At 51.0% G+C, this 17,440-nt stretch overlaps 1 protein-coding gene across 1 annotated transcript in view; it reads left to right on the forward strand.

Annotated features, from left to right (window-relative positions):
• The first annotated feature begins 224 nt into the window (after window positions 1-224).
• RTN1 (reticulon 1) overlaps window positions 225-17,440 on the forward strand; it is a 132,386-nt gene continuing 115,170 nt past the window's right edge. Inside the window, exon 1 of the mRNA XM_077323954.1 lies at window positions 225-690. Within this exon, the coding sequence (XP_077180069.1) occupies window positions 498-690 (193 nt within the window). The 5' untranslated portion in view covers window positions 225-497. The remainder of the gene's footprint in view (window positions 691-17,440) is intronic.

The following is a 17,440-nucleotide window of genomic DNA, read 5'->3' on the forward strand; positions in this document are numbered from 1 at the left end:
AGCAACAAATTTTTTCATAGAACGCGTCGAACGCAAAAATTGTAAATATATATTTTTTTACTTGCAACATAAAGTGCAATTTGCCAGAGGTCCCTCAGAGGTCCCTCCAAAAGTGAGACAATCTGGTCACCTTATCCTAGGCCATAAAAAAAGAGGGGAAGGCAGGGATATAGGGGGGGGGCGGTGGGCTGGGCTCGGGGGCGTTCCCTTCCCGAGCCGCCTCTCTCCGGCCTCGTCTGCGGGTGGCACACAGAGGCCGGGCAGCTTGGAGAGCCGGGCCCTGCTTTCTCCCCGCCCTGTGATGTGCCAGCCGCCGGGTGACGCAAGGGCTGGCAGGCTCCCGCTCGACGAGCCATTTGCACCTGCGTAAGAGCCGCTTTCGGAGCAGCGGCCGCGGCGGGCGCAGGCAGTCCCCCCCCCCCCCACCCCGTCCGAGCCTCCTCTGCCCGCAGCGTCCGCCCAGGAAGCCCCCCTCGCCTCGCCTCCAGCCGCGGGCGATGTCTTTGCCGCCGGATCGCCGCCCCAGCCCCGGGCCGCACTGGGTGGGCGACGGCGCCGAGGACGAGGAGGAGAGCGCGGCCGCCGGGGCGCTGGCGAGGCGCTGGGATGGAGAAGGGGCGCCGCCGCCGCAGCCGTCCTTCGGCGCCGCCGTGGAACCCCCGCCCGTTGCCATGGCGACTGCATCCACAGGTAAGAGCGGCGGTACCCAGAAGATGCTCTACAAAGGGGCCGCGCCGCGCCGCGCCTCCTCGGAGCTCAGGCCCGCCCGGGGGCCCTGGGAAGCGGCCCGGCCGGATGGCGGTGGGGGATTCTGGCGAAGGCAGTCCGTTATCTAGGCCTAGGAAGGAAAAAATAATGATTTTTTTTTTGAGGGGGTGGGGAGGAGAGGAAGAGAAGCAGTTTCTTTTCCCTGGAAACTTCTGCAGGGGTTTTGGGGATGCGATTTTCGCTCTGGGGCCCAGGCGGCAGATTTGTGTGTGTGTGTTTGTGTGTGTGTTTTAAAATGCAGACTATTTCAGCTGGAGACACCTAGGGCCTTGTTTGCCCCACCCCCCTGGCATGGAAAATCTCCTGACAGGGAGAGATGCCTTTCGGAGTCCTGAGGGGTGAAGGCATCCTAATCCATCTGTTGGCTGTTTAATTCATCCCAGCCTCCAGACAGCACCGGGGTGAGGTAGACAGGGATGGAGATTTGAGAAGATTTGGTTTGGACTTGTGGGAAGGTTTCCGTGGGGTCCTGATCGCTGCGGGGGGTTTCAGCATTCTCATTTCCCCACCCGGGGTGGTGTTGTCTGCATCGAATAGCCATGCGTCAGAAGTAGGAAAACTCTTAGCCTAGGATATAAAGACTCCGAGATCCCCGTTCGGACTTGTATCTGACAAAGAGAGCTGGGGATGTCCCTGAAAGTCTTCTTGGTCCCTGAGAGGCTGCTGGGCTTGACTCTAAAAGTCTCCGTCTGTAGTTACCGGAGTGGTGGGAGCGTGAGACTTGTAAAACTGAAGAGCCCCCACCCCACACACTTTGGAGAGTCACTGTTTATGATGCAAATTGAAAGATTTCTTCCCAGCCCTCCCCATGTCAGCTCCTGTGTCTAATGAAAGTCACCCGTTTTCGTTTTTAATTCCCACCTGCCAAGGATCATACTCGTCTCATCATTATGCAATCTTGCAGTAGGGAACTTGTCTGAAAGAAGTGGGGTGGGGGGAGTGTTGGGCAAAAAGACGGGTCCCAGTTCTGCAATGGAGCACTGCCATCGCTGGGCTGCGTTTTCCCTCCCTGTTGAACCTCTTGGCCATTATTCCGCACAATGAGCAGGCTATTTGTAGCTCCCTTTGCGTAGGGAGGTGGGAGTATTAGTTCGCCGCCGTAGGCACAACATGGATTTGCAAAGAGCATCGTTCCCCCCTCCTTCTCTCCCTCCCTTTTTGCTGTTTCTATTCTGAGTCTGCTAGTGAAATGCATCCTAAGTAGGGAGAACATGTTAGGCAGTTGTGTTGGCTGATCAAGTACGTCCACCACCAAATCAGCCTTCTTGGTATTGCACTTTAAACAAAAATATGATTGATTTTAACGATTTAAGGTGATTCCGGGAAGGTAAGGCCAGTGGCTGGGAATGATCTGTGTGCAGATAGAGGTGAGATCCTTCGGTAGATTTCCTCGAAGGCTTACCCAAAGACCAAGCACCGGTAATATCCACAGAGTATCCCATAATATCCACAGACTGAGATATCCCCTTTGGCTGAGAAACCTGGTGACTGTGGACATTGTCAGGAACAAAATGGGTTCTTTCCTTAACAGCAGCATCGATAGCCAGAAATATTTCATTTAAAAAATTGTTTCCTGTATTAATAAATGATCTGATTCAGACATCCCGAAAGGACAGTAGAGACTATGCACTTGGACAAAGGTAGAAGGACAATTTTAAAGAGAAAAGAAAATCCTATACTTTTACGTGGGCTGAGGCCAGGGAGACTGATAAAGCAGGACAGAGTCTGTCCCTCTTGTAGCTGTTTAAAAAAGCTAACAAATATAATGGCTCGATTGTTCAAATGCGTTTGACTGCTCTTCAATCATGGGAGTATGTTTTGTTGGTGGAGGGGTAAGGGGAACACAGTATTATTGGATACTGCAGTCCCTATTTGGTCTAAAACATATATCCTTGTCTTCTTCACTAGTCCTTGTTAGGAATAAATCCCATGGACTTCGATCAAGGTATGGTTTTTCTATTCCTCTCTTGCTGATCTGACTGACATTTGCAAAGGCTCATCAATAGAATCGTAGAATTATAGAATCATAGAATAGAATAGTAGAGTTGGAAGGAACCCCCTGGGTCATCTAGTATAACCCATTGCAATATGCAGGACACTCCCAACCCTATCGCTCATCCACTGTAATCTGCCACCCACAAAACCCCTGCAGAAGTTTTCAGAGAAAATAAACTGCTTCTCTTCCTCTTCTCTCCCCCCCCTCCCCCGAAATACTCCAAGATGGGTCGCACCAACAAATACTCCAAGATGTGGGTCTCTGTGTTAGTCTGTCCGTAGCAGTAGAAAAGAGCCAGTGTCCAGTAGCACCTTAAAGACTAACAAAATTTATGGCAGGGGAGGAGCTTTTGTGAGTCATGGCTCACTTCTAAGATGGGTGGCCATATTGGTATGTCTGAAGCAGTGGAAAACAAGATCCATTCCACATGCCATTAATGTAGCGTAACGCTTACCTTTTGAAGGCGCTATATTTTTGGCATTTTGTATGACACCGCCCACATCCCGTGTCGTGGCAGCAAACATCTCACTACATCCGCCATTTTATAGCGCTAGTTGGGGAATTGCATAAAGTGGATTCCCCAACCTATGTAGTATGAGCTACTAGAGAGCAACCAGCAGGCCACCAGCCAAAGAAATGTATGGAGGCGAAGAAGCGCTATCTCTGCGTCCAATGTCCCGCCCTCACACCCTTCTCCCCCTTCTCCCAGGGACAGGAGTTGTTTTTTTTTTTTTAAGTGAACTGCCTGAAGCAACGAATAAGCGTACAAGCATGCAGGCAAATCCAAAAATCAGAAACAAGATTATTTTTCTTAAGTTTCAAGACTCATGATTCCATAATGGATGGCATTCCAAAAAACACTGTGCATCTATGATTAGATACATAGGTGTTTCAACGGAGAAGGTTTGGATTAAAAAAAAAATAGTGTGAATTGTGGGCCTTTTAAAACGTTGAGAAAGGGGATTGGCTGCCTGGCTTGATTGACAGGTGGAAGAGAGTCGCATGCAAACCGTATTGCTCTCTTCCGCCATTTCAAGCAGGCATGTGGAGTATAAGAAGCGTGGAAAGACAGTAGACGAAAGTGAAAAAGGAAGTAGGTGAGGAATGTCTGGAGTCACGATAATTTGTAGCGCTACACCATTATGCTGTGGTAACACTGTTTTTTTAGATGTGCGGAAATGCCCCAAGAGTTCAGGAGCACCTGAAAGACTAACAATTTTTTTAGCAGGGGAGAAGTTTTGGTGAGTCACTGCTTAATTTCAAGATGGGTAGCTAGGTTAGACTTTTTATAGCAGGAGAAAACAGCAAGAGTCCAGTGGATCTTTAACGACTTACAAAATTTCTGACAGGGAAGGATCTTTCACTAGTCATTGCTCGAAAGCTCCTAACCCTGCTATAAATTTTGTTAGTCTTTAAGGTGCTACTGGTCTTTTGCTCTTTTCCCCTGCAATAAATACTCCCAGGTCTTCCTGTCACCAGAGGAAGTATATTTCTGTTGACCTTTGCTTTGTCACCTGAAGCAGTGGTTCAAAAGCATTCCACATGGATAGGCTTGGTGTCCATCTTGTGGACTTTGTGACACGTTTTGATGTGTCCATTTCCCACTCTTTGCAACAATACTTTCTAAGAAGGGTTTTTTAAAGGTTGCGGGCTGCGTAAGAGCGCTTGCTCTGCTACAGAAAATGTCGCCCATGGCCACGGCACACAGGGGAAATAAATTTTATGAAGCAATCTTTGCGGTTGTTAACATGAACAGACACAACTGGCTGTTACGTTTGCGTGGAATCGCTTTAGCTGTTCTGCCAGTACTTTGTCATTGTGCTACACATATGTAAATGGTAGGTCCCTGCCCAGAGAAATTACATTTCAAGAGCTAGGCTTAACATGGGAACGCTGTTGGTAATTTCTGTCTTATTTTAGCAAGCTTTTCCCCTCCCCAACTAGGAGCATTATCCACATGATACAGCATGATCCTAATATGTGTTTCCCTTGCCTTGCCTAGTTTATCGGATGTGTTTCTACTCTTATCTCATGTAAATTGTGAAATCCAGGTTACTGGATGTATTATATTGTTTTTATTTAGTTGTTCTTCAATTATGCAGTTTTGTTGCGTTGTTCCTAGCATGTACTATTCTGGTCTTTATTGTATTGTTCTTACGTCTCAGCAAAAAAGGGAGATGACAAATGAAATAAGTAAGCAAGCAAATAAAGAAATGAACTCTCCAGCTGTAATGGAGCTTCAGTATTATATTTGTTTGGAATATTTTTACCCTGCCTGTCTGCCATGTGGGCCCTTGTGAAAGGAACAAAATAGAAGATAATGTCAATTTTTTAAAAGCTATTGTGTAAAAGTCGCAAATGAGAATAATCAGGAGGAACAGAAGCCAAGCTTCTGAACAGACACAGTGGTCCAAAGAAAAATTCTCAAACTAAAATCTGTTTTATACCTGTTAGAGTGAACGACATTGGAAGGCACTTTGTCACTCTAGGTGTATACAGGTGTTATCTCCTTGAATGGAATACATCTCTTTGTCTTAACCTGAAAGCTGCCCTCTGAGCCTCCTCTATTACTTTGTCTTCTCACTCTCTCCACATGGCCTGCCATCCATCCATCCATCCATCCATGCATCCATCCATGTCCATGCATCTATCCATGGATCCATCCATCCATGCATGCATGCATGCATGCATCCATCCGTCCATGCATCCATCCGTCCATGCATCAATGCATGCATGCACCCATGCACCCATCCATCCATGCACCCATCCATCCATGCACCCATCCATCCATGCACCCATCCATCCATGCACCCATCCATCCATCCATCCATCCATCCATCCATCCATCCATCCATCCATCCATCCATCCATCCATCCATCCATCCATCCATCCATCCATCCATCCATCATTGCATTGCATTGCATTGCATTGCATTGCATTGCATTGCATTGCATTGCATTGCATTTTTATGCTTCCCTCCCATTTATTTATTTATTCCAATTTTGTGCAGCCCCCCCAACAAGCCCACTCATTTCCTTCTGAACATACAAATAATTAAAATTAAACAATTAAATAATTACATTCACATTTAAAATTAAATTAAAACCAATAACGACAATCTGGGTTTAACATCACCATTCAACACACTTTATTGATACAGGCATTAACCAGTAAGATTACAGCCTGACATAAGGGGGGGGGGGGAGGAAAGTTAGTAAAGTAAAATTCTGGAATGACACCCCTCTTCAAAGTAAACACCATGCGCCACATCATATGTATAAAATATGTCATAATTGTAAGAACAAAAATTAAAAATCATAGAATCATAGAATAGAGTTGGAAGGGGCCTCCTGGGTCATCTAGTCCAACCCCCTGCACTATGCAGGACACTCACAACCCTATCGCTCATCCACTGTCACCTGCCACCCCCTTGAACCCTCACAGAATCAGCCTCTCCGTCAGATGGCTCTCCAGCCTCTGGTTAAAAATATCTAACCTAGTTAAAATCTGTCAGATGGCCATCTAACAGAAAGGCTAATTCTGTGAAGGCTCAAGGGGGTGGCAGGTGACAGTAGATGAGCGAGAGGGTTGGGAGTGTCCTGCACAGTGCAGGGGGTTGGACTAGATGACCCAGGAGGTCCCTTCCAACTCTAGGATTCTATGATTCAAAAATGAGGCTGGAAAAACTTTAGTTACATTGCCATGTTCTGGTTTCTGCTGTATAACTTTTATGTTCATGTAATGTTTTAATGGGGTTTTATTGGGGTTTTGATATGGACAGTTCCGGAAGTGGCGGGTAATAAATCTAACAAACAAACAAACGAACAATAGATTAAGTTTCTTTCTCTTCTTTTGACTGCAACCTGAATGTGAACTGGATCTACTTGAAAGAATGCAAGTTTACCTTTTTTGCAGTATCATTCTTGGGAGATTTATTTACAGCCCTCAGTATCACATTTCTGTGACTGAGCAAAACTCTTGCTCTCATATCCCAGTAATGCCATTTATTTATAGCAATCGAAACAACACTGGAAAAGCTTTCAAGTTTTCCTCAGTTTTTCATCTAGCTGAGAGGGGGAAAACGAGACATTACGAGAGCCAGCGTGGTGTAGAGCTGCAGACTCTAATCTGGAGAGCTGGGTTTGATTCCCCACTCCTCCAGGTGCAGCCAGTTGGATGACCTTGGGCTGGTCACAGTTCCATAAGAGCTGTCATTGCAGAGCAGTTCTGTCAGAGCTTTCTCATCCCCAGCTACCTCACAGGATGTCTGTTGTGGGGAGAGGAAGGGAAGGCGATTGTAAATCTCCTTGGGACTCCTTTGGGTAGTGAAAAGCAGGGTAATCTCTTCTAATCTGAGGCCTGTTCTTTCTGCTCCGTTTTGTTTCCGTGGACGAGAAGCCTCCAGATATTAGGATCGAAACATCTTTTTAACTTCTCTCGCTTTTTCAAACTTTCCGCTCCGATGAAGCCGTCTGGAGAGCTGAAAAAGCTTGCGTCCTGCTCTGTGTCATTTGAATGAGAGCAGATCTCAGCTGAGATATCGAGGTAGTGGCATCAACCAAAATCATTATTTTGCCCTTCTAAACGCCCTCTGGAACAAGCTTTTCCTGTGCGTCAGAAGGTCAGCAATCATGGTGCTCACCCAACATGGCAAGAACTCCTAGAGGGTGCAGCTGAAAAGAGAACTGATCCCAGGAGTACCTTTTGGGATGAATCTCCTACGATAGGCAAGGTGCGGCTTTTAAATGTTTTGGCAGTGGAGAGAACAAGAGGAGAGAAGAGAGACGCAAGAATATGTTGGAATATGCAGGAACTGCCGTGGACAAAATGGAACAGAATATAAAGCATATCCTGCAGGGGGCAGCAGAGAAGATGTAAATTTTGCATAGTTAGGATAGGAACTTCCTGATGGTTTTCAAATTATCTCGTCCAGAGGGCTGATTGGCTCAAAAGAGGACTTCGTGTTTGTTTGAGCATGCTTCTTCCCAGATTGGCTCCAGAACAGCCGCTTGGTGTAGTGGGTAAGAGTGGCAGCCTCTAATCTGACAAGCCAGGCTTGATTTGGGTGACCTTGGGCTACTCACAGTCCTGAAAGTGCTGTTCTCACAGGTCAGTTTCTGTCAGAGCTCTCTCACCCCACCTCCCTCATAGCGTGCCTCTTGTGGGGAGAGGACGGGAAGGCGATTGTAAGCCACTTTGAGACTCCTTTTAGAGATAAGCAAGATATAAAAGCAAACTCTTCTTCTGGTTTTCCAGATTAGATGCTGCCTTCAAAGGAGTCTTAAAGCTGCTTCCCTTTCTTCTCCCCACAACAGACACCCTGTGAAGTAGGTGAAGTTGAGAGAGCTCTAACAGAACTGTGACCCATTCACGTGAAGGACTGGGGGATTCAAACCCAGTTCTCTGGACTAGAGTCTACCAGTCTTAACCACTACACACACCCCTCGTCTAGTGCTTTATGGAGAAAGGTAATTTCAAGCACACTGTTAGGGCCTGACCCTCCAGGTTGTGAAATGAGAGAAGATGGATTTTGTGTGTGTGTTTCTTGGCACCCAGCACACCATCTGGAACTGATTTCTGTTATTTTTATACATGGGTGTTAATTTAAAAAATGTTTCCATAAATATGCACACCGATGCGATTCCCTAGAAACAGTTTTCTGGCATAAATTCATAGGATGTTCTGCTGTACCTTTGGACTGTACCAAGCAAAACCGCTGTACCTGACTTAGTGCCTGGTGGGCAACAGTAGGTGGGCTTCTGGAGTTCTGGGCCTGCTGGTGGACCTCCTGATGGATTTTGGCCACTGTGAGACATAAGAGTGTGGGACTGGATGGCCATTGGCCTGAGCCAACATGGCTTCTCCTATGTTCTTATGTTTGGGGCAGTGATGTCCTGTCTTCTTGGTGTTTAGGGGCCACAATGGGAGGGCTTCTGGAGTTCTGGGCCTGCTGGTGGACCTCCTGATGGCACCTGGGTTTTGGCCACTGTTTGACATAAGAGTGTGGGACTGGATGGCCATTGGCCTGAGCCAGCATGGCTTCTCTTATGTTGAGAGTCATGATGAAATGTCCCTCTACATGCAATAGGAAAATTTGTGGTGATTTTGGGGACAAAGTCTCTGGAAGGGTGGGTTTTGGGCAGTGGAAGAAGTCCAGCAGAGATAGGTTGCCACAGAGTCTGATTTCTGAATGTTCCATTTTCTCCAGGGAAACAGACCTCTGTCATCAGTGATAATTCCAGGTGAACTCCAGAACTCACCTGGGGGTTGGAAACATTTATTTTCTTTCTTGCACTTCAAGTTATGGCTGAGTGCCAGAAAATTCTGGCTCTAGTAAATCTGTGGAATTTTTGGGGACGGGGAGAGGCTGATTCATCATACACTATTTATTGATTGATTGAATTTTATTTTCTTAGATTTTTATACCGCCCTTCCATATGGACCAGAGCAATTTACATGGGAACATTGTGGAATACATAAGATACATTAATAATAGCAACAACGATATATCAATAACAATTCCAACAGGAAATATAAATTTATAAACATACTTAAAATTTCCAGCCCTGGAATCCCCATATTAGGACTTCAGAGTCTAAGGCCACATGAGTTTTATGGATACACAACCAGATGTTACACAAAACGGTTCCCTCTATGGGAATTATTAGGAATTTGAATATCATCAAGAGGCAGGGTAACAGCGGGATAGCTTTTACCTTTAAAGGTAAAGGTATCCCCTGTGCAAGCACCAGGTCATGTCTGACCCTTGGGGAGACGCCCTCTAGCGTTTTCATGGCAGACTCAATACGGGGTGGTTTGCCAGTGCCTTCCCCAGTCATTACCGTTTACCCCCCAGCAAGCTGGGTACTCATTTTACCGACCTCGGAAGGATGGAAGGCTGAGTCAACCTTGAGCCGGCTGCTGGGATTGAACTCCCAGCCTCAAGAGGCTCTTTTACCTATGTTTACGGGTGTCCTTTTCCCAGGTAAAAACCCTTGTAAATAAAGATGACAACTTAATTTGCAGTCAAGGAAAGCTACTTGGGAAAAATATTTGGGTGCATTCAAAACATACACACAAGCAAAACATATACGTTTCTAAGAGATAAAACAGAGGAAAATAGAGGCATTCAGAGTATATTTACCTATCCAGAAGAGTGGAGGATCGAAGGGGAATGTCATCTAACACGCAGCATGGTGGTGCAGGATGACGTTGGGGTCATAAGTAGCAAGAAGGTGGATTATTGAGCAAACAAATGGGCCAGAAAGCTGGCCTTTTATGGCTCAAATGTAGCCTCCAACCATGTGCTATGTTCTGGAATCCTAAACTATAGGCTGATGGGTCAGTTTCGGAGAATTGGGAATTTCCCAAGAGGAGGCAACACCGGTTAACTATCGACCAATAGTTTCTGAGACGATGTTTGCATCTGCTGATGGACCCAAGTCATTGGGAAAGGTGGTGGGAAATTACTAGCAGGGAGGAAGGGATGAGTAACTGCCTATCTTGGTGGACTATTAGTGTAGATGGGAAGGGGGAGCTTATGACAGAGTTGCGACCTTTCAGGACGAAACCTCCCAGCTTGCTTCATCTCTTGTCTGGTTCAGACTCCCTTTTCTGAACACAGAGATTATTATTATTATTATTATTATTATTATTATTATTATTATTATTATTATTATTATTCGATTTATTGCCCGCCACTCCCTTGCGGCTCGTGGCGGGTTACAACATTCTAAAATCCCATAAAATCCATTAAAATCCAGTTAAAACAACTACAGTCCAGAAATTATTAGTTAGCAAGCTAACCCGGCAAGATTGGCTAATCCACTACCCTTTTCCCCTACTAGCAGGTGGAGAGGGGGTATTGGTGGTACCCATCTCTAATCCAAATCCCAAGTCCCGAGTCCCGGGGGGGGGGGCATAGATGTTAGCCTTGGCCTCAACCGTAAACCTGGCGGAAGAGCTCCGTCTTGTAGGCCCTGCGGAACGATGGAAGATCCCGCAGATCATGATATAATTTTTAGTTCTATGAGTTTACATGGGATGCCTTTGGGGACCAAATGGGCTGTCCTTCTAATAATCATGTCACTCAGGCATGTCACTCAGGTATTTTAGGAACCAAGGGGATTTGTTTGGGGGTTGTCCCCTCCTATCTCTACCCTGATATGGTGGACACTCTTTCTTTTTCTCTCACCGGCTCTCTTGGCTTAGGAGGCTACAACCACTTTTTAAAATCTGCCCACTAAACAGCCACACCACTGGGAACATAAAAACATTAGCCCTGCTGAATCAGACTAGTGGTCCGTCTAGTACAGCCTCCTGTCTCACTCAGGGGCCAGCCAGTTCCTCTGGAGGGCCAGCAACAGGGCAGAGAGGCCGAGGCCTTCCTAAGGACATCAGGAGAGCCCTGCTGGGTCAGACCAGGGGTCCATCCAGTCCAGCCTCCTGCCTCACACAGGGGCCAGCCAGTTCCTCTGGAGGGCCAGCAACAGGGCAGAGAGGCCGAGGCCTTCCTAAGGACATCAGGAGAGCCCTGCTGGGTCAGACCAGGGGTCCATCCAGTCCAGCCTCCTGTCTCACTCAGGGGCCAGCCAGTTCCTCTGGAGGGCCAGCAACAGGGCAGAGAGGTCGAGGCCTTCCTAAGGACATCAGGAGAGCCCTGCTGGGTCAGACCAGGGGTCCATCCAGTCCAGCCTCCTGTCTCACTCAGGGGCCAGCCAGTTCCTCTGGAGGGCCAGCAACAGGGCAGAGAGGCCGAGGCCTTCCTAAGGACATCAGGAGAGCCCTGCTGGGTCAGACCAGGGGTCCATCCAGTCCAGCCTCCTGCCTCACACAGGGGCCAGCCAGTTCCTCTGGAGGGCCAGCAACAGGGCAGAGAGGCCGAGGCCTTCCTAAGGACATCAGGAGAGCCCTGCTGGGTCAGACCAGGGGTCCATCCAGTCCAGCCTCCTGTCTCACTCAGGGGCCAGCCAGTTCCTCTGGAGGGCCAGCAACAGGGCAGAGAGGTCGAGGCCTTCCTAAGGACATCAGGAGAGCCCTGCTGGGTCAGACCAGGGGTCCATCCAGTCCAGCCTCCTGTCTCACTCAGGGGCCAGCCAGTTCCTCTGGAGGGCCAGCAACAGGGCAGAGAGGCCGAGGCCTTCCTAAGGACATCAGGAGAGCCCTGCTGGGTCAGACCAGGGGTCCCTCCAGTCCAGCCTCCAGTCTCACACAGGGGCCAGCCAGTTCCTCTGGAGGGCCAGCAACAGGGCAGAGAGGCCGAGGCCTTCCTAAGGACATCAGAAGAGCCCTGCTGGGTCAGACCAGGGGTCCCTCCAGTCCAGCCTCCTGTCTCACCCAGGAGCCAGCCAGTTCCTCTGGAGGGCCAGCAGCAGGGCAGAGAGGCCGAGGCCTTCCTAAGGACATCAGGAGAGCCCTGCTGGGTCAGACCAGGGGTCCCTCCAGTCCAGCCTCCTGTCTCACACAGGGGCCAGCCAGTTCCTCTGGAGGGCCAGCAACAGGGCAGAGAGGCCGAGGCCTTCCTAAGGACATCAGGAGAGCCCTGCTGGGTCAGACCAGGGGTCCCTCCAGTCCAGCCTCCTGTCTCACACAGGGGCCAGCCAGTTCCTCTGGAGGGCCAGCAACAGGGCGGAGAGGCCGAGGCCTTCCTAAGGACATCAGGAGAGCCCTGCTGGGTCAGACCAGGGGTCCCTCCAGTCCAGCCTCCAGTCTCACACAGGGGCCAGCCAGTTCCTCTGGAGGGCCAGCAACAGGGCAGAGAGGTCGAGGCCTTCCTAAGGACATCAGGAGAGCCCTGCTGGGTCACACCAGGGGTCCCTCCAGTCCAGCCTCCAGTCTCACACAGGGGCCAGCCAGTTCCTCTGGAGGGCCAGCAACAGGGCGGAGAGGTCGAGGCCTTCCTAAGGACATCAGGAGAGCCCTGCTGGGTCAGACCAGGGGTCCATCCAGTCCAGCCTCCTGTCTCACACAGGGGCCAGCCAGTTCCTCTGGAGGGCCAGCAGCAGGGCAGAGAGGTCGAGGCCTTCCTAAGGACATCAGGAGAGCCCTGCTGGGTCAGACCAGGGGTCCCTCCAGTCCAGCCTCTAGTCTCACACAGGGGCCAGCCAGTTCCTCTGGAGGGCCAGCAACAGGGCAGAGAGGTCGAGGCCTTCCTAAGGACATCAGGAGAGCCCTGCTGGGTCAGACCAGGGGTCCATCCAGTCCAGCCTCCTGTCTCACACAGGGGCCAGCCAGTTCCTCTGGAGGGCCAGCAACAGGGCAGAGAGGCCGAGGCCTTCCTAAGGACATCAGAAGAGCCCTGATGGGTCAGACCAGGGGTCCATCCAGTCCAGCCTCCTGTCTCACACAGGGGCCAGCCAGTTCCTCTGGAGGGCCAGCAACAGGGCAGAGAGGCCGAGGCCTTCCTAAGGACATCAGGAGAGCCCTGCTGGGTCAGACCAGGGGTCCATCCAGTCCAGCCTCCTGTCTCACACAGGGGCCAGCCAGTTCCTCTGGAGGGCCAGCAACAGGGCAGAGAGGCCGAGGCCTTCCTAAGGACATCAGGAGAGCCCTGCTGGGTCAGACCAGGGGTCCCTCCAGTCCAGCCTCCAGTCTCACACAGGGGCCAGCCAGTTCCTCTGGAGGGCCAGCAACAGGGCAGAGAGGCCGAGGCCTTCCTAAGGACATCAGGAGAGCCCTGCTGGGTCAGACCAGGGGTCCCTCCAGTCCAGCCTCCTGTCTCACACAGGGGCCAGCCAGTTCCTCTGGAGGGCCAGCAACAGGGCAGAGAGGCCGAGGCCTTCCTAAGGACATCAGGAGAGCCCTGCTGGGTCAGACCAGGGGTCCATCCAGTCCAGCCTCCTGTCTCACACAGGGGCCAGCCAGTTCCTCTGGAGGGCCAGCAACAGGTCAGAGAGGCCGAGGCCTTCCTAAGGACATCAGGAGAGCCCTGCTGGGTCAGACCAGGGGTCCCTCCAGTCCAGCCTCCAGTCTCACACAGGGGCCAGCCAGTTCCTCTGGAGGGCCAGCAGCAGGGCAGAGAGGTCGAGGCCTTCCTAAGGACATCAGGAGAGCCCTGCTGGGTCAGACCAGGGGTCCCTCCAGTCCAGCCTCCAGTCTCACACAGGGGCCAGCCAGTTCCTCTGGAGGGCCAGCAACAGGGCAGAGAGGTCGAGGCCTTCCTAAGGACATCAGGAGAGCCCTGCTGGGTCAGACCAGGGGTCCATCCAGTCCAGCCTCCTGTCTCACACAGGGGCCAGCCAGTTCCTCTGGAGGGCCAGCAACAGGGCAGAGAGGCCGAGGCCTTCCTAAGGACATCAGGAGAGCCCTGCTGGGTCAGACCAGGGGTCCATCCAGTCCAGCCTCCTGTCTCACACAGGGGCCAGCCAGTTCCTCTGGAGGGCCAGCAACAGGTCAGAGAGGCCGAGGCCTTCCTAAGGACATCAGGAGAGCCCTGCTGGGTCAGACCAGGGGTCCCTCCAGTCCAGCCTCCAGTCTCACACAGGGGCCAGCCAGTTCCTCTGGAGGGCCAGCAGCAGGGCAGAGAGGTCGAGGCCTTCCTAAGGACATCAGGAGAGCCCTGCTGGGTCAGACCAGGGGTCCCTCCAGTCCAGCCTCCAGTCTCACACAGGGGCCAGCCAGTTCCTCTGGAGGGCCAGCAACAGGGCAGAGAGGTCGAGGCCTTCCTAAGGACATCAGGAGAGCCCTGCTGGGTCAGACCAGGGGTCCATCCAGTCCAGCCTCCTGTCTCACACAGGGGCCAGCCAGTTCCTCTGGAGGGCCAGCAACAGGGCAGAGAGGCCGAGGCCTTCCTAAGGACATCAGGAGAGCCCTGCTGGGTCAGACCAGGGGTCCATCCAGTCCAGCCTCCTGTCTCACACAGGGGCCAGCCAGTTCCTCTGGAGGGCCAGCAACAGGGCAGAGAGGCCGAGGCCTTCCTAAGGACATCAGAAGAGCCCTGATGGGTCAGACCAGGGGTCCATCCAGTCCAGCCTCCAGTCTCACACAGGGGCCAGCCAGTTCCTCTGGAGGGCCAGCAACAGGGCAGAGAGGCCGAGGCCTTCCTAAGGACATCAGGAGAGCCCTGCTGGGTCAGACCAGGGGTCCCTCCAGTCCAGCCTCCTGTCTCACACAGGGGCCAGCCAGTTCCTCTGGAGGGCCAGCAACAGGGCAGGGAGGCCGAGGCCTTCCTAAGGACATCAGGAGAGCCCTGCTGGGTCAGACCAGGGGTCCATCCAGTCCAGCCTCCTGTCTCACACAGGGGCCAGCCAGTCCCTCTGGAGGGCCAGCAACAGGGCAGAGAGGCCGAGGCCTTCCTAAGGACATCAGAAGAGCCCTGCTGGGTCAGACCAGGGGTCCATCCAGTCCAGCCTCCTGCCTCACTCAGGGGCCAACCAGTTCCTCTGGAGGGCCAGCAACAGGGCAGAAAGGCCGAGGCCTTCCTAAGGACATCAGGAGAGCCGTCCAGTTTAGACCAGTTCCTCTGGAGGTAGGGTTTGGGTCCTGGAGGGACCTTAGCAGGGTACAGTTCTGTGGAGTCCATCCTCCAAAGCAGCTGTTTCTCTGCAGATGAACTAATCCCTGTCATCTGGAAATCAATTGTAATACCAGGAAATCACCCAGCCATAGCTGGAGATGGGGCAACTTTATCCTGGAAACTCTATGGCCGGCTTTCCCAAACAGGGTTTCTTGCTGGCCCTGGAAGGGTTTCCCAAATGGGTGGTAGTTAATTTTTTATAAATTTTATTCAGTTTTTTTAAACATTTATCAGATGATATGACCACCTGCCTCATCCAAAAATGGCCAAGGAGAGGCCTGGAGGGGGTGGGAAGGGGAGGGGCCCCAGGTGGGCGTGTCCACAGCTCTGCTTCCCAACCAAATTTTGCACAATCACTCCACTTCCGGGGTTTCTCAAAGCCTGAAGAATGCTTCAAGGGTTTTTCAACAGTAAAAAAGTGAAGATCAGCTGCTCTATGGTAAAACCAACGGGAAGCCATGACGGCGCTCTTGGAGATCCCGGCACCAATCTGGCTATTGGGGCACAAATCCATTTTTTCCTGTGCTGCAGAGGTCCTGGGCTAGTGTGCCGCCCTGTAAATCCTGAACTTCTGGGTGCAGAAACGCTACAGATCCTTTTCGAAAAGGTTATTCTATTCCTCCCCCCTTTCCCCCCCCTGCTGAGGAGAGTTTAATTTATCACGAGGAACAAAAGCCTTATTGTTCACGGCCGTCCCAAGGCTTCTTAATCCTGGCTCCGTGGCGAGGGGCTGTATCGACTAATGTACCAGGCCGCTCGGTCCAAGTCAGCATGAAAGAGCTTCCTATTAGGCCACGGAGATAATGCAATTCTCTTGTGCATTACTTCTTCTCCCCCTGCTGCGTTCTCCCGTCAAACGTAACAAGTCAGAACTGCGGACAATGGAGAAATGAAGCCGAGGAGTTTTCCGGCCTTGGATGGGTAGGCCTAGGTTTTGTGTGAGGAGAGGCTGGATGTATAACAACTAGAGATGCCAGTCTCCAGGTGGGGCCTGGGGATCCCCCAGAATTACAGCTCATCTCCAGGGTAAAGAGATCAGTTCCCCTGGAGAAAAGGTCTGCTTGGGAGGGGGGACTCAGGGATGCCAGCCTCCAGGTGGGGCCTGGGGATCCCCTGGAATGACAGCTCATCTCCAGACTGCAGAGATCAGCTCCCCTGGAGAAAAGGGCTGCTTGGGAGGGAGGACTCAGGGATGCCAGCCTCCAGGTGGCAGGTGACAGTGGATGAGCAATAGGGATGTGAGTATCCTGCATAGTGCAGGGGGTTGGACTAGATGACCCATGAGGTCCCTTCCAACTCTATGATCCTATGATTCTAGGTGGGACCTGGGGACCCCCTTGAATGACAGCTACAGAGATCAGTTCCCCTGGGGTAGACACTTGACTTTACACCCCATTGATGTCTCTGTCCTCCCCAGGCTTCAACCCCAAATATCCAGGAATTTTTGCAACCTAGATCTAGCAAACCTATCCCCCTTATTCCTCGTCAGTGGCGAGGAGGGACCTGGCAAGTGTAATAGCAACCAGAAAAAGAACAGTTTTGAAGACTCCTCAGTGCCACTCTGGGATTCCTGAGAGACGTAAAGTGAGACCTCTTGAAAGAAAGTAAGAGCCTCTCCTTGGCATGCAGAAGATCCCAGGTTCAATCCCTGGCACCTCCAGGTCTAAAGGTCAGTGAATGGGGAACTTGGCCTGTGACCCTGGAGAGCCATTCCCAGTTTGACGAAATTTCTGATTCCATATAAGGCAGCTTCCTGTATCCTTGTGTTATTTGGCCCATCCTGTTGACAAATGTGTTTTCTCTGTCGGATCAACATCGCAGTTCTCAAAAGGGATGCGGGGCAGTGTCTTTTGGTTTCCTCAGCTTCCCCTTCTAGCGGGGGATTCAATTCAGTGGCTCTCTCCATGCGTCAGTGCATCTTCCCCCAATTACTTTTAAACACTTTAAGGAGGAGTTCACATTGTCTTCTTCTTTTGTTTTCCTTTTCCCTGAGCTGGTAATAGCTGACGGATTTGGAAACGGAGTAAGGTGGTAGTATAATAACCCCGATAAAGGGCCTTCCCTTGTAGTTGGGTAAACACCCACAGAACAGTTATTTTCGGTTCCTGTCCTAATAAACAACGGCCCTCGATTTGATCAAGCCTGTTTATCCAACAACGCC

Source organism: Paroedura picta, chromosome 2 (assembly GCF_049243985.1).
Source record: "Paroedura picta isolate Pp20150507F chromosome 2, Ppicta_v3.0, whole genome shotgun sequence".
Lineage (NCBI taxonomy): Eukaryota > Metazoa > Chordata > Lepidosauria > Squamata > Gekkonidae > Paroedura > Paroedura picta.